At 43.6% G+C, this 27,973-nt stretch overlaps 1 protein-coding gene across 1 annotated transcript; it reads left to right on the top strand.

Moving 5' to 3' along the window:
• Positions 1-117: 117 nt before the first annotated feature.
• On the top strand, positions 118-27,540 carry FAM217A (family with sequence similarity 217 member A). Its single transcript, XM_030552324.1, has 7 exons — positions 118-184; positions 272-377; positions 1,486-1,570; positions 1,661-1,686; positions 3,834-3,902; positions 4,020-4,099; positions 21,625-27,540. Exons 1-7 carry the CDS (start codon positions 123-125, stop codon positions 22,844-22,846), a joined length of 1,650 nt encoding a protein of 549 aa, XP_030408184.1. The 5' UTR covers positions 118-122; the 3' UTR covers positions 22,847-27,540.
• Positions 27,541-27,973: the final 433 nt, after the last annotated feature.

Here is a 27,973-nt window from a genome sequence, read left to right as displayed (position 1 = left end):
CGGGGCAGCGGCTGGGCCCCTGCCCGTTCCCATAGTGATTCCCTGTGACGCTGGGCGGGGCCGGGGACGCTGCAGCGCGGGGGTGGCCGAAGCGGAGGCGGCGCTGGTGGCGGGAGGGTCCGATGCACCGGGCCGGGAGCGGGGCCGGAGCCGCCGCGACACAGACACGCGGAGGCTTCCGAGGGTAGGTCGGGGGAGGGGGCCGCTCCCACCCCAGGCCCGGCGGGCGGCTGCTTCCCCCTCCTCACGCCCCTGCGCTCTCTCCCCCCAGGTTTGGCAGGAGGAGCCGGCGCTGCAGCGCTGTGGAGAGAGGGGACTTCACAGGCGGCATCTATGGCACCAGCCTCCCGCTCACCAGCCTCTCCGACCCCCGCCAGGTACAGGATCCCCGCCTCGCTGCTGCAGGGGCAGAGCGGAGCCGTCGCCCCCACGTGCGCTTGGCCTGGGCTGGTCCGGAGGGGGGCGGGCAGCAGCTGGTTGTTTGTCATTCTAAATACAACTTAAACCGCTACCCTCGAGGGCACCAAAGATGGGTCACGGGCGCAGGGACGTCGCCACGTGCCTTAGAGCTGGGAGTCCGGGGCTGTGGTGCCCGTTTCCTACTTGCACCCTCCCTTTCAGTGGTTGTTACTGCTTGGGATCCCCTTCTTCACCTCGCTGCTTCTGCTCCGGCTCCTGACCGCCCCACTCAAGGTTAAAACATGCCCCTACTAAACGGAAAGCGTGAGTGGCTACAGGCTGTCACAACGAGGGTCAGGCTCTGCAGCTGGGGTTGTAAGACACTTAGCACTTCTGTGGATCAGGTGCAGAGGAAGACACACACATATTACCAAACAGTGAGTTCCACAAACACAAGGACATAACATTATGCACACAAGTAGTCTTACTGAAAAAGCCAGTGGTAATTCTCATGCATGCAGTTACTTATGCACAATCCTAAAGCCCCAGTCCCTAATGAACCCTATACAGAGATACCCACTCTTCCATCTGGAGCCCCAGTCAGATTAATAGGACTTTGCAAAGGGAAAAAGGTCTGCCCACATGAAGCCCCGTAGAGGATCAGGCCTGTGATTTGTAAATTGCTTTAGGATACTTTGAGATTAAAGGCATGGTATGAATGCACAATATTATCTTTTCAATGTATTTCTTATTCTGGCACACAATAATAATAATTAATAAATACCTAGATCTTATATATCACTCTTCATCAGTAGATCTCACAGCACTTTATTTCAGCGGTCAATATTATCCCATTTTATAGATGAGGAAACTGAGGCACAGAGAGGTGAAGAGACTTGCCCAAGGTCACCCAGCAGGCCAAGTGGCAATATACTTTTACTTCATATAATTTCTCTATCCCACGGCTCTTCCATTCTCAATTTCCTCTCTCCAGTTCATAAAGTTATTAAACCTAAATTGTCATAGTTACCATATATTTTTAGTTTCTGTATTTTTGCACTCACTAAAACTCAAATATTGTTATAGAATATACATACCAGTGATTTGGAACATGATGTCCACCTTCCTGAAAATAAATACTGTCTCTTGGGAGACAAGACTGGCAGAGGAGGTAAGGAATCCCAGCCATTCAAAACTCTGTATGGAGAAAATTTTTCTAGTGTACTTCTGTAAGCACAAACCAACTGTTGATCTTTTACAGGTGTTCTTTCAAGCAAGTTCCACAAGGTAAGAGCAGAATTAATATCAGTCTTTTGACAGTGATTGAAATCAAATTTATCTGGAATTAACTTAATAGGTTTCGGACCTAAATGCTGGTTTTTAAAATCCATCAAACTAATTAGACACTTATATTGAAAAGGACTAAACCACTATTGTACTACTTAAAAAGCCATAAATGAAATTATGGCTCTACTAGGAAAAAATTGGTTTATTTTAAAATAATTTTCAAATAAAGATATGGATAGGAAACTGCATTTGTGAACAGCTTTCTCATAGTAATTGGCCAATCACTTATTCATATTCCAAGTTTTCTTTAAGAGTTATAGTTTCCCTCTTTGATTTACATGAGGTTAAACTATAAGATGTACTTAGTTTTAAGAAGTGAAAACTCATTTAGTGCACTTTACACCTCACCAACGAGGAAGACTATTTTGATTGCAGAATCTAAACCTGCAAAATATAGATTTTTTGAGTAAATATAGCAATCTATGCTATCTTTGTTACATATTTGTATATTCTGTTCCATTCAAGGGGAGTTACTTTATGCAGGTGAGAACAGACCCTTTTTTTTTTATTGTTGAACATTATTTTCCTTTCTGTTAGATACAATGATGAAATATCCATTTAGTGGCTGTTCAGCAGCCTATGTGAAATTAATTTGTCAAGTTCCCATGTTGTGTGTGTGTGTGTGTGTGTATGTGCGCTCTTAATTAAACACACATGCACACAGACATACGTAAACATAAAACAACTCATTACCATAATTAGCAACTACTATGGCAGCAAGGATAGTTGAAGCAAACCTGGAAGGCCCTGGGAAGCATTCCAGTTGGATCCCTTAATACAGCAAAAGCTATTGTCACGTTCATAGAATATCAGGGTTGGAAGGGACCTTAGCAGGTCATCTAGTCCAACCCCCTGCTCAGAGCAGGACCAATCCCCAGACAGATTTCTGCCCCAGATCCCTAAATCACCGCCTCAAGGATTGAACACTCAACCCTGGGTTTAGCAGGCCAATTTCACTTTGCTCTGAATTAGAGCAATAAGTCAGTATCAGCTTCAGAGTTCTGCAGAATTCAACAGTAAGGTCTCGGGGCGTGAATTCTTCCATCTGAATAAAGCCTTTCCTATCTTCTCGTTTGTCCCAGTATGGCAGAAGGCAACAGGACCCAGTCTGCTCTTGCTCTCATCTCCGTTTTGGGGCCAGGTTCACAGATGATGGGACACTGGGTTAGGACATCATCTCTGTACCATCAGCCCAACATGGTAACAGAATGAGGCTCTCAATAGAAAGTTGACTAACTCATTCATTCTCATGGATTGAGTTTAGCAGCACTGCTGATTTATTGCCTAAGGAGGATAGCCTGACGCATCTAAAACAGACTTGAGGAGTTGCAGCTCAGCAGGCCATGTTTACCACAGCAGGAATCTTTCTGCTGCTCCAGGTGCACATGTTGCTGCTCCTCCATGTGCTCTAACAGTACATTCTAATAAGAATTGAGCATCTGTGACAAATCACATTAGCCCAGAGACACAGCCAATCCATGACTCTCTCTGTCTGCAGGTTTCACACCTTGTCTGAACTGGTAGTCTCAACAGAAAGGTCAAAAATTGAATGAGCATGGAGACTATTAATATGGAGTAATATTAGCCCCAACACCTATAGAGAAGTGATTCCTCCTGGACAACATTGCTATGTAAAGAAGCCCTGCCCATGTGCTGTACTCTTTCTTTGAGATTCCAGGCCTCTCAAGCCATCACTTTTCATGAGCATTTAAATCGCTGTGTGAATTTAATGTTTTATTGAAAGCTAAATTCAGCCCTTAATTGCACACTTGGAACTTCACTGAAGCAAATGGGGTTGCATGGTTTTAACTGAGGACAATTTTTGGACCAAAAGATCCAAGATAAATAAGTGATCATGCCTGAAAAGTGTCTTCACACATAGTAAATATTAACAGACGTTTTGGAGCATGAGCTTTCGTGGGTGAATACCCACTTCGTTGTATTCACCCACGAAAGCTCATGCTCCAAAACGTCTGTTAGTCTATAAGGTGCCACAGGATTCTTTGCTGCTTTTACAGATCGAGACTAACACGGCTACCCCTCTGATACTTGATAGTAAATATTGTAGTTGCTCTTCTGTTTTACAGGATGCTTACACAACAGCAGTGGAACAACTGGCAGATCTTAGGTTGTCAGAAAATAGGACTGGAACACAGGTGGGATTTGTTTGTCAAATAACTTTAATTATGCCATTTATTTCATTTTGCATTCTTGGTGCTTATTCTAAAATATATCAATAGTATTTTTATAGATATTCTTTCTACTTATTGCAGCTCAGTCAAAATAATAGCAAGGAAGGGATGTTTCATTCCTGGAGATATACACATGATCAAAGCAATTCTACTGTGAACAGGTAAAAATATATATATTTTTAACATCTAAATCTAGTTAAACTGAAGAGTTTTGTTAAAAGCTATCCAATCATTCTGAACAAGCAAGAGAATTGAACCTAAAATATGCATTTAACACTCCGTGAAGTTATATACTGATGGTTTATTGTCAGCTGAAATCTGTCTGGGGATTGGTCCTGCTCTGAGCAGGGGGTTGGACTAGATGACCTGCTAAGGTCCCTTCCAACCGTGATATTCTATGAACGTGACAATAGCTTTTGCTGTATTAAGGGACCCAACTGGAATGCTTCCTAAGGCCTTCCAGGTTTGCTTCAACTGACAATAACAAAGAGTTCAAAGGAGTTTCATGAATTAATGCATAGGTATTTTAATTAAAAGTGAGGTAACAAGAGTTATTAATTCTGTTGTTCTGGTAAATGCCTTCAATCTCTTCTGGTGCACAACTATTTTGCACTATGATTAAACCCAAAGGATATTTGTTTGCCATCTTGGTATGCAATTGATTGACTCCTCCCCTCCCCCAAGTAAGTCCTTCATACACTCTGTCAGGCTCCAGTTTTTACTGTTAATGGAATAACATCAAATATATATAGCAGTAGTTCAGCCTTTTTCATACTAGAATACCCCTCCACTCCCTTCCTGTCTAACTGAAGCCCCTTCATTCTCCTCTTTTAGCAATCAGGGAAGGGCAGGGAGAACAGCACACAAGCTGAGCCTCAGCCAATCACTGTTCAAACGTTCTGATTGGCACCCATCCCTGGGCTCAGCCAATCAAAAACAAGCAGCAATCCTACCTGGCAACAAGTGCCCTTGCTGCCTTGAAGCCAATCAGAAGTGACTACTTCCTCCTCCGTACCAGAATAATACAACCGGGAAGTGATGTCAAGCGAATTTCATGCAAATCAAATTTCATAAGGGCGAAACAAGTGCTGTAGGGGCGAAATAGGCAGTCAATTGAAAAGCGTTGTAAGTGGCATCCGACAACTCCCTATATATTTACCTTTACGTGTGGGGCTCCATTGAACTTTTAATTGTTAAACCATGCAAACTCTTGTGGCCTTTTTAAATTAATTATAAAAAGTAAGTAAGTTCTGCAACACTAAATAAACCAGACACCATAACGCCAATAAAACAGACAGCTCTTCTGCAAGTAGTGTCCCTATGGGTGGTCCACTTCAGGTGCACATGCATCCCATGCACCTTTGATCAGAGATTTTTAGATAGCAGTGCCAGTTCAGCCCATGCATGCTCTTTACTCTGCTTTGTGCTCTGCGCTGTGGTTATATAGAGCTGTGCTGGTGAACAACTCTTAGTTCCTTCTCAACTGCTTTGGCCTGAGATGGAGTCCAAGTTGAGCTTAGTCCAATTGCAGTTTTTTCTCATAGTTTTACTTATCTTAGTTATTGTTCTAGTTAAAAAAATGGTTGTAAGGACCATTATCCTTTCAGTCTTTCCCTGAGGGCAACTTTAGATTGCTGGGTGGCTATGCCTGGCTCTCCGAGTTTTAAACATTACCTTCTCTGTCAGGAGGCTATCCTAATGAGCAACAGGCAGTCCTGGTATGGTCCGTTACACTTTGGGGGGGGTGGGGAATAGCATTGCATTGATTCCCCAAGGAAATTTTTGCCTGGTCTTAAAATCGAGACCTGGAAAAAAACAGGAAATAAAATTGTGTTTCCTTATGATGGAGAGCGTCCACCGTCCAGCTTCTCACTCAGGCCGGGGACTGCCTTCCCTCCCCGTACATTGGTCTCCTGAGTAAGTTGACTGTCTCTATCATTTTGGTGCAACATTCCCCTACAGCTTCTAAGTGGAAGACTCAAGAATCCTCTCAATAGGACTCTAGGAAAGAGAGCTTGAGTTCCTCCACATACACCATGTGGACCCCCTTCATTGGCCATACTGGGATCCATGGGCAGCATACCACCAATAATTCTCTAGGATCCTTAGCATCACTTGTTGCCATGATAAGGGTAGACAGTCCCTCCCTTCCTCTCTCTCAAAAAGGTCTGATCCAGAAGAAGATATCTTTGAGAAATAGGAAATGAAAGTGGACAAAAGTCATCCTGCCAACCAACCTCTCTTCTTCATCCCCAATGAAGCAGTTATGCCTGCCTCACCATCCCTGTCTGATGACTTCAGACAGTTCCAGGACTTCATTGAAAGGACAGCGAATGCCTTACAAACTCCACTTGAGGAGACTAAGAAGTTAAAACATAAACTGCTTGATATATTGCACACAGCATCATCTGCCTGACTTGCACTACCTATTAATGAGGCTCTTCTGTAGCCTGCAGAAGTAATCTGGCATACCCTAACAACAATATTGCCCACCTGTAAACGGGCTGATAGGAAATATTATGTTCCATCTAAAGATTCAGAGGTTCTGTTTTCTCATCCCTCTTCCAACTCCCTGGTTGTCAAGGCTGTACATGAATGTGTAAGGCATCACTATGCTAAATCAATACCATATGACAAAATTCAGAAGTATCTCAAATTAATTGGTTGCAAATCATATTTGTTTATATCTCTGCAGTTTAGAACTGCTAACTATCAGGTGTGGATGGTGAAATATAATCACACCAGTTACTCAAAGTTCACTTTGTTTATTGAGCATCTACCACTACAGCAGAGGAGCTAGTTTCAGACGATCATTACAGAGGGTCAGCTTCTTGCCAGAACATCTGTGCAGGCCTTGCTTGATGCCACTGACAGAGCGAGTAACTATGTTTCTATGGAGGTGGTCATCAGAAGGGCCTTCTGGCTTCAGCTCTCAGGATTTCTGAAGAAGGTCCAGAATACAGTTGAAGACCTTCCCTTCAATGGCTTAAACATGTTTTTGGAGAATACAGACAAGTTTCTGCATACATTAAAAGATTCCTGGGCCACTTTGTGGTCTCTGGGAATTTACACACCTGACCATAAATTTAATAAATCCCAGACAGCACAGAGATCTTGTCCTGCTCAATTCCCCAGCCCCCAAAGATCTTATGAACACATGCAAAATATGAAGAGGTTCTAGATAAAGAGACCGACTGCTACATGAGCATTGATCACACAAGCCTCATCTTTGAAACACCAATTTTGGTGGGTGGTCGAGGTTCTGAGTCACCCTTCTCCTTACCAGCTGCAACTGTTCACATGCCTTCCTCCCTTTCTCACTTCTGACAAGCTTGGGAGTATATCACTTTAGACAAGTGATTCGTGGAGATCGGATGAGCAGGATGTTCCATCCACTTTACTTCCCTTACTCCCTCCCACCCTTTTTCCCTATCCTCCTTCAGGGACCCATTTCATAAGTACCTTCTAAAGCAGGAAATAGACTCCCTCCTGAATATAGAAGTAGAACACAGAAGCAGTTACTGTAAAACACAGAGGAAAGGGGTTTTATTCCAGGTACTTCCTGTTTCTGAAAAAAAAAAAGGCAGGTGGGGACCCATTCTGAGTCTAAGGCTCCTCCACAGGTTCATGAAGATACAGAAGTTCATACTGATAACACATGCAGCAATACCACCATCATTGGCCCTAAAGGACTGGTTCTTGGCCCTCAACCTACAAGATACAAATTTCCGTATAGTGATTTGCCTTTTTCACAGAAGTTTCTTATGTTGCATTCTAGGCAAAAACCACTTTCAATACAGAGTGCTTCCATTTGGTCTCTCTTCTGCTCCCAGAGTGTTTTTGAAGGTTCTGTCAGTGGTAGTGGCTTATCTTTGCAGAGAAGGAATCCTACTATTCCGATAGCTTGACAATCGGCTGCAAAAGGGACATTCCTACAGTGAAACCTCAGTGGCCACTCAGAAAACCATAGATCTATTTCTCAGGCCATGTCTACACTACCACTTTTGTTGGCAAAACTTATGTTGCACAGGGATGTGAAAAAAACACCTCCCCCCACAGCAACATAAATTATGCTGGCATAAGTGGTAGTGTGCACAGCACTATATTGGTGGGAGAGCATCTCCCACCAACATAGCTACCACCGCTTATTGGAGTTAGTTTAATTTTGTTGACAGAAGAGCTCTCTCCTGTTGGCATAAAGTGGCTACACGGGAGATCTTACAATGGTGCAACTGCTTCGGTACAGCTGTGCCACTGTAAGCTCTCTAGTGTAGACATAGTTTCAGCCTGAGACTGCAATTAAAAATTTAGAAGTCCACGTTGACCTCAATGCAAAGATGGAAGTTCATAGGAACTTGCTGCCAAAACATACTTCCCAATGCAAGGTTTACAACCCTATCAAATTTAGTCACTACTATCCAAATCAGCCCCCAGACATAAGTGAAAAACTGTCTCCAGTTATTGGGGCATTTGGCAGCTGGGACTTCTGTGGTAAACCATGTCAGGTTGCATGTGCTCTGCCTCCACAGGTGGCTCAGAAATAGTTATTTGCCAAGCAAATGCAGCTTGAACAAACTACTCTGGGTTCCTACTGTCATGAAGAAGTCCCTCAACTCAAGAAGCAATGCATGGTGGGGAACGTGGGGTCACATCCCCCCCCAGATTTCTGTGAGTGCTGAGCTGCCCTTGCAGGGATTGCTCTGGTTTGCCTGTTGGGGCAGGGGGGACTCAGTCCTTCTCATGCTCCATCTCCTGCGTGGCATGTTTCTGGCTCACTTGGTAGCTGAGCCTGGGCAGGGAGAGGAGGGGGCAGGAGGGAGCCACTTCTCCTGCAGGGTGAGGGTGGTGGCTCTAATCAATGCCTCTGTGCAGCGTGGTGGCTGCCTACGAGAGCCCAGCTGGGGAAGTGGCAGAGTCCTGCTCTCTCTGTTCCCTGCCAGGCTGCCTGGTAGAAGGGGGGCTCTGGCTGTGCCCCTCCCCCCCAGCATGTTTCTGGCTCACTCAGCCCCATTCCCCAGCCACCAGGCCTGGGCAGGGAGCAGAGGAGGGGGCCGCCACCACCTCCCCAGCCAGGCTCTCACAGGCACACAGGAGCTGATGAGATTGGCTGCCCTGGACCAGAAGGTTCCTCCTAGAGGCAATATGTGGGGGCAGTCACATGCCCTGCCCCCAACCTTTAAATTGTGTCTCCCCCCCCCCGTTATCATCAGGTACAGATAGTCTCTGCCTCAGCTGGTGGAAAGAACACTTGCACAGGAGTCCCCTTCACTCAACCATCTCTAACAACAGTAATAACAGATATCTCCCTGTTGGGATGAGGTGCATCTCAACACTTACATTGCTTGAGGCAGGTGATTGTCACATGAACTCGATGGAACTCATGGTGGTCAGGAATGCACGTCTCCATTTTATGCCATTGATTGGGGCAAATATGCAAAGATCATGACAGATGATAGGTCACGCATGTTTTATATCAGTTGTTAAGGGGGAGTGAGATCACCTTCCCTCTGCACCAAAGCAATGAGACTCGAGCTGGTGATATGAAATCATATCAGCATCTCAGCAAGCTTACCTTCTAGGCATTCAGAACATCATTGCAGATACCCCCAGCAGATGTTTCTCTGAGGATCACAAGTGGGAGATAGAGCCCATTATATTCTACTGCATATTTCAGTGTTGGGGAGTTCTGCAGATAGACCTCGGGCACTCTTGTATCTGGCCGTGACAATGGTTCCGCTCAAGATGCAGAGTGGGCCACCACTCCTTGGGAAATACCTTTCTCCTTCATTGGATATCAGGTCTGTTATATGCATTTCCTCGAACTCCTCTGATATCCAAGGTGCTGATCAAGATAAGGAAAGACAAGGCCAGAGTTATTCTGGTAGTTCTGATGTACCAAGACAAATGTGGTTTCCTAACCACATCCAGTTGGTGCTTCTTTTGTAAACCCCACCTGAATTAGGCAGATGTGGTATTACATACCCTTGATGTCAGAATGGAATTAAACTTTACTTGGACAGGAATAAACCATTTAGAAAATCTCCCAGATATTTTGTCTCTATTGCGGACAGATCTAATGGATCTCCAGTGCCCAAGCAAAGATTCTCTCCGTGAATATCTGACTGTATTACTGAAATATGTAGAGCCATACACACCTTTTCTGAATATTACGACACAGCTTCTGGTGCTGTATCTGGCACTACTGTACTGTCTTCAGTTTTGGATTAGATTCTGCAGGCCCCTCCCCTTCCTGAGGATACAGCTCGGTACTCACCTGAAGTGGAGCACCTCTAGGGACACTACTTGAAGGAGGAGAGATTACTCACCCTGTGCAGTAACTGTAATTCTTTGCATTGTGTTCCCGTATGGGAGCTCCATTCCATGTCCTCCTTCCCCTTTTCTTCAGATTTCTCTGCTACAAAGTTTTGCTATAGAGAAGGAACTGAGGGTGGTTTGCCTACGAAGTTCTATATAGCCACAGTGCACAGCATGAGGTGGAGTAGAGCACTTGCATGGCTGAACAGTACTGCTACCTAAAATACCCAGTTGCAGTGCACCTGAGGTGGAGCTCTGATGGGTGACCCATCTCAAAGAACTACAGTTACTGCACAGGGTGAGTAACTTCTCTTTATACCTTTTAATGTACGTGGGCCAAATTCAGCAATGCTTTAAATTTGTACAACTTGCATTGACTTCAGAGATAATCTTGGCTTCTTACACCCAGAATTAATATGGCTCATTTTCCTTTTGGCCTTTAAGAACTCTGCTTTCCTATTTTTCCCTGTTGCTTAGCGTAAGTTTGTTGTGGTTGTCCTGAGACCTCATCCACCTCATTCCCCAGTAACTCAGTCTCTGGTCTTGGTACTCAGGTTCCTTTATCTTGCATACAGCAAAACTACGCTGAGGTGATCAGACTCAGCACAGGGGGCAGGTATAGGGTGTACCACACATCCAAAGTTACACAGAAAGCTTTACCTTTTATGCATTTTTACTAACACTAATAACACATGCATTCTTAACTATACATTACATCATACCTTTCATGATTGGCTTGGTTACTTTTCAGGTTACTATCCAGCATGCTCTGTAGCTGTGCTGGTCATATATAATCTGATCTTTACATTCCAAGTTTATGTTGTCCGCTGTCTCTAGTACCAGGGTGTTCCTGCTTGTGTTAGCTAGCACAGATATCGAGTTCTGTATACTGCTTGCTAAGCCCCTATGTATAGCTTAACCTTCCATTCACCTTCCCACTAAGAACATAAGAATGGCTATACTGGGTCAGGCCAATGGTCCATCTAGCCCAGTATCCTGTCTTCTGACAGTGGCCAATACCAGGTGCTTCAGAGAGAATGAACAGAACAAGCAATCATCGAGTGATCCGTCCCCTGTTAACTCTCAGCGTCTTGCAGTCAGAGGCAATGGGCATCCAGAGCATGGAGTTGCATCCCTCACCGTATTTACTAATAGCCATTGATGGACCTATCCTCCATGAACGTATCTAATTCTTTTTTGAACCCTGTTATAGTTTTGACCTTCACAATATCCCCTGACAACAAGTTCTACAGATTTACTATATTGTGTGAAGAAGTTCTTTCTTATGTGTATTTTAAACCTGCTGCCTACTAATTTCATTGGGAGATCCTGGGTTCTTAGTATTATGTGAAAGGGTCAATAATACTTCCTTATTCACTTTCTCCACACCATTCATCATTTTATAGGCCTCTATCTCATCCTCTATTAGTCATCTGTTTTCTAAGCTGAAACCTCCCAGTCTTTTTAATCTCTCCTAATATGGAAGCTGTTCCATACCCTTAATCATTTTTCAGAGAGGTAGCCATGTTAGTCTGGATCTGTAAAAGCAGAAAAGAGTCCTGTGGCACCTTATACGTCTGTTAGTCTATAGGAGCATGAGCTTTTGTGGGTGCATCTGACGAAGTGGGTATTCACCCATGAAAGCTCATGCTCCTATATGTCTGTTTGTTAGTCTATAAGGTGCCACAGGACTCTCTTCTGCTTAATCGTTTTTGTTGCTCTTCTCTGTACCTTTTTCCAATCCTAAATTATTTTTTTTGAGATGAGGTGACCAGATCTGCACACAGTATTCAACATGTGGGTATACCATGGATTTATAGATTTGCATTATGATATTTACTGTTTTAGTATCTTGGTTCCTAACAATCTGTTCGCTTTTTTGACTGCTGCTGCACATTGAGTGGATGTTTTCAGAGAACTGTCCACAATGACTTCAAGATCCTTCTTGAACAGCAACAGCTAATTTAGGTCCCATCATTATGAAATGATGTCCATTTTATGTCAAGTAACTTACGCCCAGATAGGCCTACAAAGTCAAGTTTGAGTGACATGGATTTTTTTTGTATTTAATATTTGAACACCTAAAGGAAACATGCTATTTAAACTGTTCATATGGTACTATAGGCTCTAATCCTCCAAGATTTAAGCATATATGTAATCTTACTCTCTGAGACTACTCAGGTAAATAAAAGGGACACATTCTTAAGTCATTGCAGGATCAGGGCCTAACATTTGTATAAGGAAAAGCAGCAGAAGAAATTGTGCTACAGGCACCAACTGACTCAGAGAAAATAGTTTCTTATAGAATCTTTTTACATTAAAATGTCTAAAATTATATTAAAATACTAGAAATAACTCATGTCCTGTCCACAGTATGGTTGAAACCATGATAGTAATAATCACAGGTGGTGGGGTTGTGTGTGTTTTTGTTTTGTTTTGTTTTTTGGTAACATAGGTTCAGTAATAGTGCAGACAGGACATAACATCTCTGAATCCACCTTTTTCAGAAGGATTTTTTCCCCCTGGTGCATAGTTGACCAGATGTATTCTGGAACCTTCCCTCCCTTCCACTTTTTCTGAAGCAGAGATCGGCAACCTCTGGCACACGGCCCGCCAGGGTAAGGACCCTGGTGGGCTGGGCTGGTTTGTTTACTTGCCGCATCTGCAGGTTTGGCTGATCGTGGCTCCCACTAGCCGCGGTTTGCTGTCCCAGGCCAGTGGGAGCCGCAAGAAGCGGCACGGGCCAAGGGATGTGCTGGCCACCACTTCCCGCAGTCCCCATTGGCCTGAGATGATGAACCGCAGCCAGTGGGAGCCACGATCATTGAAATCTGCGGACGTGGCAAGTAAACAAACTGGCCCTGCCTGCTCGGGGGCTTACCCTGGTGGGCCGCATGCCAAAGGTTGCCAATCCCTGTTCTGAAGCATCGATGATTGCCACAGCTGGAACCAGAACAGTGGATAGGGTGGACCAGTGCTCTTAAAGTGGTACAGATAATCCTCTCTCAGATGCTTTGCTGGTGTGTCTAGCTCAGATGCACAGGATCAAACTGATCACTAGATCTGAGGTCAAGAGGAAATTTTCCTGAAGGCCTCATTGGCAAGGTCCTTGAGGGTTTTTCGCCTTCCTCTGCAGAATGAGGTATGGTTCACCTGCTGGGGTCATCTGGGCATATCATATAATCAGTACTCTGCCATTGCAGGAGCACTGAGCATCAGTGGCACCTTGGTTCCACCTGGTTTCTGCCTACGTAACACAACTGTTTAGTCTCGAGGATTGAAATGTTTTAGTCTAACAAGTTACTGAGCCCAATATATGGGTGTCTGGGTGAAATTTAAAGGTCTATGATATATAGGCGGTCAGACAAGAATCTGATCTAATGGTCCCATCTTACCTTAAACTCTATGCTCATGCTAAATTCCTGCTAGACTATATGTTGAAAACTTATCAGTTCTTCTCAGTATACTATTATTAGACTGATCTATTCCCCAATTTCTGGGGCAGGAATTGAGGCTACAGTAATCTGACATTATGAACAGTTGGAAGAGTAAAGAGGAGGCAAAGCTCCTGATACATTTTTCAGTAGGTTCAATAATTAATCAGCATTGCTGTGTCATCACAGTCTAGTGCAGGGGTCAGCAACCTACGGCACGTGTGCCGATTTTGCCTGGCACGCAGCTGCCGGGCAGGGTCCTGGCTGCTGGCCTCACGCAGCGTCTTGCCGGCCTGCAGTTCCATTCACTCAGCCGGCAGGAGGCTGAGCGGGGCTGGTGGCCGGGACCCCAGACCGGCAGCAGGCACACCCCGTGGCTCCCCCCGTCACCATGCTCGGGTTCTGCGGCTCCTGGGATGTGAGCCGCCGGGGCATAGGGCCCTGAGCCTGCTGCTGCATCAGCTGCAGGAGCCCCCGGGAGGGGAGGCACTGGGCCACAGCCCGGGCAGCCATGCCCTCCCAGCTCTCCTCTCACTGTGCTCGGGTTCTGCGGTGACCGGAAGCATGAGCCGCTGCCTCTCTCACAGTTCCATCCCTCCCGCTGCCTCAGCACTCCACGTGGAGTTTTGCCTCCACATGGAGCCAGTGTCTGACGGGCATAGGCATGGTAAGGGGAGTTCCCGGGCCGCAGGCAGGGAGCAGGAGGAGGGTCCTGTCAGGGGGCAGGGAGTGGTTGGATGGGGCGTGGGAGCCCCGGGGGTCTGTCTGGGGATGGGGGTGTGGATAAGGGTTGGGGCAGTCAGGGGACAGGTAGGGGGTAGGGTCCTAGAGGGGCTGTCGGGACAAGGAGCAGGGAGGCTTAGATAGGGGATGGGGTTCTGGGGGGCAATTAGGGGCAGGGTCCCAGGAAGGGGCAGTCAGGGGACAAGGAGCGAGAGGGATTGGGGGTTCTGACGGGGCAGTTGGAGTGTGAAGTGGGAGGGAGTGGATGAGGGCGGGGCTTGGGCAGGGCTTTCCCCTCTTTTTGATTGTTGAAATATGGTAATCCTAGGCGAGGGGTGCACGGGGGCTGGTGCCCGCATACATCCACTGCAGCCTGCAGGAGCCTTCTGGGGGCGCCGGGCCCAGGGCCGGCTTTAGGCCTATTCCACCAATTCCCCCGAATCGGACCCCACGCCTAAGGGGGCCCCGTGCCTAGTGAGACTCCCTTCCCTGGCTAGAGGCGCCTTTTTAGTTTTTACTCACCTGGCAGTGCTCCGGGTCTTCGGCAGTGGGTCCTTCGCTTGCTCTGGGTCTTCAGTGGCACTTCGCCGGTAGGTCCTTCAGTGCTGCCTAGGACCTGGAGCGAATGAAGGACCCACCGCCGAAGAGCAGCTGAAGACTTGGCGCACCGCCCAGTGAATACAAGCCCCACATGTTCTTTTACATGTGGTTTTTTGTTTTGTTTGTTTGTTTTTAGTCATCCCTGCTGGGGCCCCGTCGAAACTGTTCAAATTGGGCCCCGCACTTCCTAAAGTCGGCCCTGGCTGGGCCGCAGCCTGGACAGGAAGGGCAGGGGGCTCACAGCTGCTCCCCGCTAGTGACACCACCACCTTTGCAGGGCTGCTGCCCCTCTGGACTGCGCCGGCTCCTCCATGGCTGGGGCTCGCTGCTGCCGCAAGCGGGACGCTCTGGCTCTCCGGTGCCTCCGGAAGGCGGCTCCTCCCTGCCGAGGTGCTGCAGCGGCCCAAGCCCGGCAAAGCCAGTGAGTGGATTCGGGGAGGGGGCCACTGGGGTGGGGAGGGGAGGGCTCGTGGGGGGGCTGTGCACCCTCCAGGGGAGTTCAGGGTGTGGGGAGGGTGGAACCTGATCTGGGGAGCAGCCCCTGGGCATGGCTGGCCCCTGGGGTCTATAAAGGCTCATTGGGATTTGCCCCTCAATGAACTGGTGTATGGAGGGGCGGGGGAGGCGCAAGGTGGAAGTTGTGCCTAGGGTGCAAAATATCCTTGCACTAGCCCTGCCCCCAGGGGTGCGTGCACTCCAGGTTAAGAACCACTGCACTAAACTGATAAGATCTGCAGATTAATTTAATTTTAAATGAAGCTTCTTAAACATTTTAAAAAACTTGTTTACTTTAGATACAATAGTTTATAGACTTCTAGAGAGAGACCTTCTAAAAACGTTAAAATGTATTACCGGCACGCAAAACCTTAAATTAAAGTGAATAAATGAAGACTCAGCATGCCACTTCTGAAAGGTTGCTGACCCCTGGTCTAGTGTGTAGCAAATAAACTGTCTGCTGAATTACTGGCAGATCTTTATTTTCCTCTTCTGCAGTACTAATGAGGGCTAAAAGAATATTTTCTTTTATTTTCCAGTAATGCTTTTGCTGAACTCAGATCCCCCCACAAGTACTGTAATTGCTATTAAAATATTCGCTTTATTTTCACAATTACTAGAAAATATTTTAATAGCAATTATCTTCATTTGGTAAAACCTAATAGAGCATGCATGGCCTTTAGCGAGTTAGTGTGAAGTGTATTTCACACTAATCCACCCACAAGCAGGAAAGAAGGAATGCTACTGTGTATAGAAAGAACGTGAGAGCTCTGATGCTGCTGTATGTGCCTTCTCTCTTTTTCATTTGCCTCTTTTAGCTGCGGAAAATGCCGTTGCCACTTATTTCCCTCTCCTTGTTCCTCCACTTCCTTCCCACTTAATAAATCCTGAGAATCCCTCCCCCTCTCCTGAGCTCCATGGAAAGCATTAGATCAAGGACACAGAGAGATGATGTCCCCTGGGCAGGGTTGTTCAGTACTCTGCCAATGAATAGATGGCACCTAGTCATGAGTATTGTCTTCTCAAAGATCACATCTTAATAGAGAGAGAATTTCACTAACACTTCTCTTCGCAGATCATTTCAGGAACAGCTACTGCAATTGCTTCCATAAAAAGTAATATGAGGTTGGTATTTAATTTGAATGTAACTGTCCAATGAAATGTAGTAGCTGCAAACAAGGAGAGCCATCACCAGCTGCAGACAAACTGCAGTTCATGGAACAGAATTGAGGCACACTGGCTTACACAGTGCATTACAAAAGGGAAGTAATATTCTATTTCCATTGCAGCTAGGAGCCAAATTCTGAGACATCTTACACTCTTGTCCAACTCCCTTGAATTTCATTGGGTGTAAAAAGAACGAGGAGTACTTGTGGCACCTTAGAGACTAACACATATTTGGGCATAAGCTTTTGTGGGCTAAAACCCACTTCATTGGGTGTAAGTCAGCTTAAAATTTGCCTTAAAATCTCTTGCTGCTTTTAGAATTCTTTCCAGTTGCATACCAGTATCTTTACCCTAGCTGGTATGTTTCTTCATTCTTAACTTGCCAAGCTCTCCTCATTAGTAATTTTGTAGCTCCTCTCGAAATATATAGGCTTTTCCTGGACATTTGATTTAAGGAGCTTGGGGCTAAAATTAGTCATAAAACCAGGCCAGACTTCTATCTCCTTAGTGCCTGAGACCCCTTACACAGTAAATTGCTCACTGTTACTGACTTTGAGTGTCTCAAGCTGCTTTTCTTGGAGCACTTTGTTTTGAGGAGTTTGTGTCACTAATAAGGATAAACTTATTTTTCATCTTTTTCCTCCATTTAGTTTTAGTTCTGCTGTGTAGCAGATTCAGTTTCTCAGACATAGTTCCCATTCATTCATTTGAGTTAGCAAGATGCAAAGTAATCATGCACCAAAGTGTTTCTTCAAATTATATGTCAGCTGTTTTGGGCAAAAGGCTTCAATGCACTGTTAATTTTTAGACCTTTTACCCTGAGTTAGTCAGGGTGATGGGTCCTATATAATGGTACTACAGTATAGATGTACATTTTTTGTTCCTGTTTGTCATCTTCCCCTTTCTACTTCTCCCTCCCAGTGCAGTGTGTTTGACTAGAGCAAATCTGAGTGGCTTTCCATGCTGGTATGTGCCCCTTCCACTTAAAGTGACATTGTACTTTCCCCTCTACATTTCAATGAAAATGGAGCACTTTGAATGCTCAGATAATTTTTCTATCTATAAACAAGGTCCTCTGGTTCATCCTACTCATAACATCTTTATTGTGAGTCTTACATTCGCAGGACTGCATGTGTAATTAGACAGGCTTCTGACTTGTGAAATATGGAAATGGGGATGTGTGACAGATAATTTCTCTCTCATGGGTTCTCCATTGAGTCTTGACTGATTCAATTAACAAATCATAACACATTGCTTTATAGTGCAAAGAACTGGAAGTACTTACGTATCTCACCCCTCAGAATAGGGTGACCGGACATCCTGATAAAATCGGGACTGTCCCGATTTTTTAGGCATTTGTCCCGCATCCTGATTGATGTTTGGTTGGGATGCAATTTGTTCCAATATTTCGCACTCCTGCGTGTGTGTGTGTGTATGTGTGTATTTTTTGAAAGAGCACTGTATAATTTGAGATATCTTTAATAAAGCTGTGGTAAGTATATATTGATTGGTTATTGCAAGATAACAATACCTTACAACCAATGTTGCAGTTAATAAATAAAAATAATAATTATTGGAGATAAGTATATCTCCTAGAACTGGGAGGGACCTTGAAAGGTCATTGAATCCAGCCCCCCGCCTTCACTAGCAGGACCAAGTACTGATTTTTGCCCCAGATCCCTAAGTGGCCCCCTCAAGGATTGAACTCACAACCCAGGCCAATGCTCAAACCACTGAGCTACCCCCACCTCACAGTTAAACTAATATAGAGAAAAATGTGCCACCTCAAAGCCAGGGATAGATATCTGAATGTTTTACACTATTATATATGTCTAATGGCTGTTCCATTTTCCTACAGTTATTACAGTATAAATTTCACTCCCTAGTTATGATTGGCACTCTAAATATCTTAGATCATATTTAACTCCTCTTCTAAACTGTTTTGAGATAGATACATTAAATAAAAAAAGTGCTCTATGACATTAGATTTTCTGTATAGCTGACATTCGTTGAAACAGAACTAAAGACCACTAATTGTGGTTGATAAACATAATTTTTTTGCATGGGTTCTGATGAGAACCTTACTATATTTTTCAAGAGGGGTAGCCATGTTAGTCTGAGTCTGTAAAAGCAGCAAAGAGTCCTGTGGCACCTTATAAACTAACAGACGTTTAGGAGCATGAGCTTTCGTGAGTGAATACCCACTTCCTCGGATGCATGTAGTGGAAATCTCCAGGGGCAAGTATATAAATATGCAAGCAAGAAGCAGGCTAGAGATAATGAGGCTAGATCAATCAGGGAGGATGAGGCCCTCTTCTAGCAGCAGAGGTGTGAAAATCAAGGGAGGAGAAACTGGTTTTGTAATTGGCAAGCCATTCAGTCTTTGTTTAATCCTGAGCTGATGGTGTCAAATTTGCAGATGAACTGAAGCTCAGCAGTTTCTCTTTGAAGTCTGGTCCTGAAGTTTTTTTGCTGCAGGATGGCCACCTCAAGATCTGCTATGGTATGGCCTGGGAGGTTGAAGTGTTCTCCTACAGGTTTTTGTATATTGCCATTCCTAATATCTGATTTGTGTCCATTTATCCTTTTCCGTAGAGACTGTCCAGTTTGGCCGATGTACACAGCAGAGGGGCATTGCTGGCATATGATGGCATATTACATTGGTGGATGTGCAGGTGAATGAACCGGTGATAATGTGGTTGATCTGGTTAGGTCCTGTGATGGTGTCGCTGGTGTAGATATGTGGGCAGAGTTGGCATCGAGGTTTGTTGCATGGATTGGTTCCTGAGTTAGAGTTACTGTGGTGCGGTGTGCAGTTACTTGGTCTGTGGGTGAGGACTGGCCTGCCACCCAAGGCCTATGAAAGTGTGGGATCATTGTCCAGGATGGGTTGTAGATCCCTAATGATGCGTTGGAGGGGTTTTAGCTGGGGACTGTATGTGATGACCAGTGGAGTCCTGTTGGTTTCTTTCTTGGGTTTGTCTTGCAGTAGGAGGCTTCTGGGTACATGTCTGGCTCCCTCGTGCGGGTATTGTAGTTTTGAGAAATGGGATTTGGTAGGTGTTGGTCTCTGTCTGAGGGGTTAGAGCAGATGCAGTTGTACCTCAGTGCTTGGCTGTAGACAATGGATCGTGTGGTGTGCCCGGGATGGAAGCTGGAGGCCTGAAGGTAGGCATAGCAGTCAGTAGGTTTTCGGTATAGGCAATGCCAAGCACTGAGGTACAACTGCATCTGCTCTAACCCCTCAGACAGAGACCAACACCTACCAAATCCCATTTCTCAAAACTACAGTACAAGACAAACCCAAGAAAGAAACCAACAGGACTCCACTGGTCATCACATACAGTCCCCAGCTAAAACCCCTCCAATGCATCATTAGGGATCTACAACCCGTCCTGGACAATGATCCCACACTTTCACAGGCCTTGGGTGGCAGGCCTGTCCTCGCCCACAGACCAACCTGAAGCATATTCTCACCAGTAACTGCACACCGCACCATAGTAACTCTAACTCGGGAACTAATCCATGCAACAAACCTCGAGCCCAACTCTGCCCACGTATCGACACCAGCGACACCATCACAGGACCTAACCAGATCAGCCACACCATCACCGGTTCATTCACCTGCACGTCCACCAATGTAATATACGCCATCATATGCCAGCAATGCCCCTCTGCTGTGTACATCGGCCAAACTGGACAGTCTCTACGGAAAAGGATAAATGGACACAAATCAGATATTAGGAATGGCAATATACAAAAACCTGTAGGAGAACACTTCAACCTCCCAGGCCATACCATAGCAGATCTTGAGGTGGCCATCCTGCAGCAAAAAAACTTCAGGACCAGACTTCAAAGAGAAACTGCTGAGCTTCAGTTCATCTGCAAATTTGACACCATCAGCTCAGGATTAAACAAAGACCGTGAATGGCTTGCCAACTACAAAACCAGTTTCTCCTCCCTTGGTTTTCACACCTCAGCTGCTAGAAGAGGGCCTCATCCTCCCTGATTGAACTAACCTCATTATCTCTAGCCTGCTTCTTGCTTGCATGCATATATATATATAATATACTTGCCCCTGGAGATTTCCACTACATGCATCCGAGGAAGTGGGTATTCACCCACGAAAGCTCATGCTCCTAAACGTCTGTTAGTTTATAAGGTGCCACAGGACTCTTTGCTGCTTTTACTATATTTTTGTTATAGTTTTTTCAGTTTTACAGCTGATCTGAAAAACAAACTGTGCACTAAGTTGTAATTCTACACTAACAAGAATAGTGCAAAGTTTCTCCCCCCTCACCATCCTAGGAACACAAGCTGGTAATTCTTCCCTTTTATGCATGTTTGCTTGGATCTTGAAAAATTTAGAGAGCTGTTCTTTTGAGGTCAATTTCAATACTTGGGTCTGAATGTATGATGCTGGTAGGGCTTTTGAGTCAAACATTCCCCTTAGATGTACACACTAAAATAAGAGTCTTGTCAAATTAATATTACATTTCCATAACAATACAGCAGAGCGACAGGTGACTGGTTGAATATTTGGCCTTAAAGTCCATCTGGAAGAAGAAGAGTAGAAAGGCTGCGACTCAGGAAGGGAGAACAACATGAAGATGCACTTTTTGATATTTTAATGAATGGAGAATAGTTTTATGCCAAGAACAGTAGGACTATTTACATGAGCAAGGCAAGCAGGAGTTGGCCCTTGGTATGCAGAAAGCATTAAATCCCATCTGAATATTTCCCTAAAAAGTGGTTGCTGTATGATTGAGCCAAAGCTATATTTTAGCTTTTCAATATAAATTGAACAGTCATTATTTTCCTTGTAATATGTAACATGAACAGCTGCCCCCTTAAAATATAGGGTAAATCCTGGCTCCCATAAATGCATTTTATCCTACCACCTCCCCAAGTAAAACTACATTACATTTTCTTTTTTTTTTCCCCCCCTCCAGAGACTCCAATAAGCCTCTAGTGGAAAAACTTTCCAGTTCACATGGTAATTCTTTAAACTTCTTTACTGTTAATCCCGCATTGGTCGGGACCCATATGAACAGCTATCACACAGTGTCTCACCGGGGACCTCGGCAGTTGCCATTAGGAATCTATTGGACAAATGGAGATGGGGATTTTTTCAAGGCCAGAAATGAAACCACAGCTTCTGACTCCTATCCTGCTACAGAAAGTAGTAGTGATGACACTTTCTGTATGTCCAAATGGAATTTGAAGTTGCGAAACAGCCGTGTTGAGAACAGTCTTTTAACAAAGGAAGGTGATGTTTCTGAGAGTGAAAAAGCGAATGATGTTTTGCTTAATTATTTCAAATATATGGATCTGAACTTAAGACCAGAAACTATAGAAAACATTGAAAAAGCTTCCTCTAAGCACCAAAATGAAGTGTTTCCATACCCTGATTTTCTCCCACCACCTTTCAATAACCTGGACTTACAAAAGTTGGCCTTATCAAAATGGGATGACTGGAAGGAAGTCTTTAATCCACCACCAGAAAGCTCTGTTGTGAAATTAATATCTCGTTTGCTGGAAATTGAAAGAATGCAGCACTTGACTATATTAAAAGAGAAGACAAGAGACCTGACAACATCTTCCAGTATGATGCTTGGCAGTCGACCCAGTTCCACAAAATCCATGCATCAGTTGAAGCAGTCAAGACTGTCTGACCCTTTATGTCTTCAGACACCTTTTAATCGAGACTATCAAGAGAAAAATAAATCCACCCATTCTGGCTGCTGCACGCATGAGTGGAACAGTTCAAAATGTACTTGGGAGTACTGTCATCATTGCAAATGGAGTGCTGGAACATCCTCCATTAGAAGTTCATCCACAAAGCAGCTTAGAGCATCTTGTGATGCCTTTAAAAGCTCTAAAACCCCCGTCATTTTAAACTCTAACATGCTCTTGCGGAGGTCTTCCTCATGCTGTGTGGCGGCACCAAGAACTCAATCAACTCTTAAATTGACTTCCCCAAAGCTACTGCCACCAAGTACAGCTATAACCAGTCCTTTCCCTGATAAGGACAGTTTAAAACATAAACAATCAAGGACCAAAAAGAAACTCTACAGAAAAAACGTAGTAACGGGTAAGACTTTTCATTGCCAAAAGTTAAAATCTGTATCTGCTATGCCAAAGCAGAAGTACACTCACACTGACAAACAGTAATTTCTTAAATTCATACTTCTCATTATGAGTGAGTCCTGTTAAGCAATCTTACTTTATCTTGATTTTTGTCAAGTTAAAATATTTTTAATGGTATGAGAGACAGAAGTGATATGAAATAGCACTTGTGACAGTTGAATCCACCTGTATTGTAGAAAAATCAAGTTTTATCCCTCTGCCTGCTGACATCTTTTACAGACTATTTGTGTAACTTTTAAAAGAATTGGATCAATACAAGCATACCAGGAGATCGAGTTCTTGAGTGCAACTATATATTTTTAAATGTTTACGAAAGTAATATCAATAAAGTATAGTTATATTACACTAGCACCCAGAAAATCCCACTCAGCATCAGTGTTCCCCCATGCGCTAGGTGCTGTATTAATACATGGGAAGATACGGTGTCAGCCATAGAGAATTCACAATCTAAGTGCAATATGAAGGGTGGGAAGAGAGAGAAAAATACAATTTCTATACATTTGTCATTTTTTCCTGATACATAGATTAAGGACCAATTATCTGATTATGCACGTGGGAAAACACAGAAGCAAAATGAATGTAGTGCATCCCTTCAAATAGCTTTAGGTTTCAGGGTTACCAGTCCTCAGTACCTCTCAGCATTAACTGAGGAAGATGGCAGGACATCAGTTTACAATCTTCTTCGCATATTTAAGGATAATTTTCTTGATGTAAGCCAGAAACAATTGTTTTTAAATCCCTGAAATTTTAGCTACTGGAGCTCATTTGTACAAGGGCTGAATATTACACTCATAGAATACAATATAGCATGGTCTGTAATGCAATACATTCCTATAAGTGCTTCTCGTCAGAGCAACATACACACAATTACATCTCAACATCCTGGAGTTTAAGGTAAACTGTAGTACGGGAGGGGAAGGAAAGCATTGATTGCCACTTTGAACACCCTGATTTTAGTTGCTTATCACTTTTCAACTCTTTCATCTTTGGGGCTGAAAGAGGAAGGGGCAGAGCACAGAGCTGGAGTCATGCATCAGCAGTCTCTGCTGGCAGGGCTCTTGTGGAACCCTGGGGAGAAACTAAAGCTTCTCCCCACCCGGTAGAAATATGAAGGGAGTACATTATCAAGGGAGCATAGCTTGAGTGAATCTGGCTTATGATCTTAACCAATTCTTATTCTCATGAGAGTTCTTGGAAGTAATTGGTTGTGCCGCCCCCCCCACCCCACTGATTGCTAGATCTCATGGTTGAGAGAGGGCCTATGTAAATCACCCACTCCCACTGGTGGGTTGGGCAGGATAATTACGACCCCTGTATTCCAGAACTTGAGGACTTTTCAGTCACCAACAACTTTAACATCCAGCCTTGCACCACAAACTGATTAAGACCTACTCAGCTAAGCCTGTGCAGAAGATCTTTTCAAAGTGATTAGCATTCACTGAAGTTACAATTATACACTTTAATGAGAAGATTTTTCTCAAACTTCACTGTGGAATCAAATGGGTCTGTTCTCTAGGACCTACAGTGTACTCATTTTTGTACTAGATACACAATTAAAGATCCCAAGTACAGATAAATCCAGTTGTAAGAACACTCTCTGCATGCTCTCCTGGCTCATTGCCAGTACAGCTTGTCCCAAAATAGATTTCTTGTTTTAGAAAACTTCCTATTTAAAGTGAGCATTAAAGTATTTAGGGGCCTGATCTTGACAACTTCCGAGCACCCGCAACTCCCAGGCAGTGGCTGCACTGGATAAAAGGGGCACATAATATGCCAGCAGTGCAGTTCCACTAGTGGAAGCTATATGATAGAGAGGGCTTTCAGATTTCTATCACCATGGTACTTAACTAACCTGCTGGTGAGCTTTGAAGTTCAAAAACAGGACCAATGATCGATAGAGAGCCAGAGTAGTGACTGGAGCGCTGTGCACTTGTCAGCTCAGCAGCTTTCTGTATCACTTGAAGTGTCATAGGTCCCAATTGAATCAGAGTTTTGGATTGCATGAGGATAAAAACACAAAACATCTGAACTCAAAACTGACAGCAGACCCCCTTCCACTGTCTAAACAAGAAATTGTGCTCATATTGCTCATGGTGAGCAGCTCACTGCTTCTGGAACTGGTTTATTATTACACCTGGAGAATATAGAGTTCATATTTAGGGACAACCGGCATTTGTTACATTTTAAAAATGTATTAGCTCAGCTCTTGTAAGGGCAAGTGCTAAGTAATGTATCTTACAGATCAATGCAAACTGTGAGCCAGAACTCATTTACATTTTCTCTTGCTAAATCGAACAATTTCGTAACAAAGATTTATCCCAGAGGTTTCAAATGAAATCTATTTAACAATTTTTCAGGATAAATGGTTTGTGAGTTGAAGTAGCTGCATAATTGCATTTTATTCATAAGCTCTTGAAAATGCAGCCATAAATTTTAAATAAACTTGACATGTTTCTCTGAACAAATGCTGCCAGCCGTGACAGCTGGCTGGTGGTGAATAACAGTCATCTCAGAACTCACTTAACCATTGTACCATGATTGGGTTATCAGTGACTAAGAGGGAGTGATTAGAATCAGCATCTTTGAAAGGTGAGAAGCTACCAACCAACACACCACCCTACATGGTTACATTTAATATAAAAATATTTTGATTCAGGTCGGCTGATATTCACCCCATTCACTGAGTCAGCACAAGATGTACTCATCTGTTACATTTCATTTAAAACTATTGGCTAGGGCCAATCTGGTTTATGTTGGTAACATTTTCATTAATACCTATATATGAAATGGCATATCATTCAGAACTGCACTTGAAAACAATGAATCACTTCATTGGTGAAATTGGAAAGTTTTCAGATTGAGGGGTTTAAAACTAGTTTATAAAAGATCATTCTAATTATGAAAAAATGTTCAGTCTATCATAATATATTATTGTCAATTATTCTAACAAGTGCATAATTGTGTGTGTGATTGAGGGGGTGCGAGTAGGAGAAGCATTTATATTCACAGTCCAAAGCAGCAAACAACAGGAAATAGAAAGGGGAAAATCTCACATTAGGTGCTGTAAGTTACTGGCATGGATAGTAAAAATCCAGATAGTACACTTGAGACTTAAAAAATAATCACTTTACATAAAAATTTGACCAATTTACAATCTGGTGAGTGCCTCTTTCTTTTAAAAAGTGACATGACGAGCAAAAAAACAAAACAAGACGTGGATTTGGGACCTATTTTTGTTCTTTCTGATGTATAAAGGCAGCCTGACAGGGTTTTTTTCTTTTTGCTCTTTTCTTTTTTTAAAACAGTTCAAAAACATCAAGAACATGATGGTCTCTATTTTCCCTGTTTTGCTGTAGATCTCCTTTGGAAGACTAAGATATGGATTGGAAGCTTTCAGTCCTTCATTAAAGGGCTATTGAACCTTTAGCAAAAGAGCTCTTCTGGTTGGCAGGCATTTGAGTTAAATAGGGATTTACAAAAATGAACACAAAAGTTTTAAACAGTCAATAAAAAAATTGCTTCTTTCTTCAATCAAATTGCACTTGTTTGGTTACTATCATAAACCTACTAGTTGTCCAGTTGTTCATAGTCTCTCCCAGGAAAGACGCATAATGCAAGTAGTAGGGGAAAAAAATTGGGGGGAGAGAGGGGAAGGCAGCTTGCAGATCATTTTTCATTACACTCGTCTGTTGACAAGAAATTAGAGCCATCATTCCAAATTTCAGTATGTACAATGGTCTCGTAGGGTATTTCCTATAATTCCACAGTAGTCAAATATTTTATTCATTAGCATACACAGCATCTGTTAAAAGGTATCTGTGAAGCTACACAAATTTTTCAGAAAATAATTATAATAAAAACTGGACCAAATGAGTCAATAGAGGTCACTAGCAAGGCCTCAAATTGGACCCTTTTGATTGATAAATTTTTGAGGAGACTGTCTCCATCATGTTGATTGGACCTGTCTTTGCATGTGACAGTGCAAAATCAGACTGAAAGATGTAAAATAAAAAAATCCAGTCGGATCCAGATGGAATTGGAGCATCTCACCCATGCTCTTCTCAAAACTGGAGATAATTAACACTGTGCCTTTATATAGAGGAGGAGAGCTAAAAATAGCATGTCTACAGCAGCACACTAGTGCTTGACTAGGTTTTTCAGAGCTGTACACAGTAGTGATAAATTACATGCTAGTGCACAAGCAGACAAGTAAACAAAACAGCAGCAAGCGTGGCTGCCTTTTGTTTTAAAACTCCCACACTCAGTACAATGGAAACTTGACAAAAAAAAAAAAAAAAAAAGGATGACCAAGAAAAGAGAAAACAGAGAGATGCTGTCAAGCACCAGTAGTAGAGAATTTAAAAAAACCCAACTCCCCTCCCCCCACCAAATCACTACTTGGGAGTGTCACTTTAACTATACATTCCTCATCAATCAGCTTGATTTTGAACTAGAAATTCCCAGGAAATCTTGATGCTCAGTTTAGTGTAAATCCTTTTCAGATTCATTTCTAACAATGGCAAAATAATTGGTAGCTTGCTGTGGACGTGCCTTTATGAGACAACTGTAAATACCATCTTTCCGCCTTCAGAAGCTTGAACAAGAATTACCCTTACATGGCCAACTGCTTTGGCCATGATCCTGGCTACAGTTAATTAGGATCTAGCCATTTGATTGTTTCCTATGTTTAAAAAAAAAAAAAAAAAGAGATTTTGTGGTCAACAAAGTTAAGACTTCCGTATTAACTTATTGGAGAGAAAAGCAGGGCAAGGATGGTCAGGTCACATGTCATAAGGAGAGAAGGAAGTAGCTAGTAAGATGTGTATCTTACATTGCCTTCAGTATTATTTGTCTGTTGTCTAGCTATTAAGGGCCTGATCCAGCAAGTATGCATGCAACTTTACACACATGTAGTCCCATTGAATTAAAATAGGACAACTCGTGCAAAGTATGTAAGTTTCCAGAATTGGGACCTGATATTGTAAGCTCTTCTGAGCAGAAACTGTGTTTCTGTGTATGTACACATACTTAATGCATTTTGGCACTACTGCTGCAATAGAAATAAGTTTAGTTCACCCCTACTCCCAAGGAACATCTGAGCTATCAGTATTCATGTCTAAACTACATGAAATGCTCAAGAATTTAGTGGAG

Source organism: Gopherus evgoodei, chromosome 2 (assembly GCF_007399415.2).
Source record: "Gopherus evgoodei ecotype Sinaloan lineage chromosome 2, rGopEvg1_v1.p, whole genome shotgun sequence".
NCBI classification, from domain to species: Eukaryota; Metazoa; Chordata; order Testudines; family Testudinidae; genus Gopherus; species Gopherus evgoodei.
This window is presented reverse-complemented; position numbering and strand designations above follow the sequence as displayed.

Bases quoted from the DNA above. Each gene is read 5' to 3' on its own strand.
- FAM217A (XM_030552324.1), top strand. From the start codon at position 123: ATGCACCGGGCCGGGAGCGGGGCCGGAGCCGCCGCGACACAGACACGC. The intron at 1,687-3,833 runs GTAAGAGCAGAA...TCTGTTTTACAG, and splicing joins TTTCAAGCAAGTTCCACAAG to GATGCTTACACAACAGCAGT. The intron at 3,903-4,019 runs GTGGGATTTGTT...TACTTATTGCAG, and splicing joins AAAATAGGACTGGAACACAG to CTCAGTCAAAATAATAGCAA.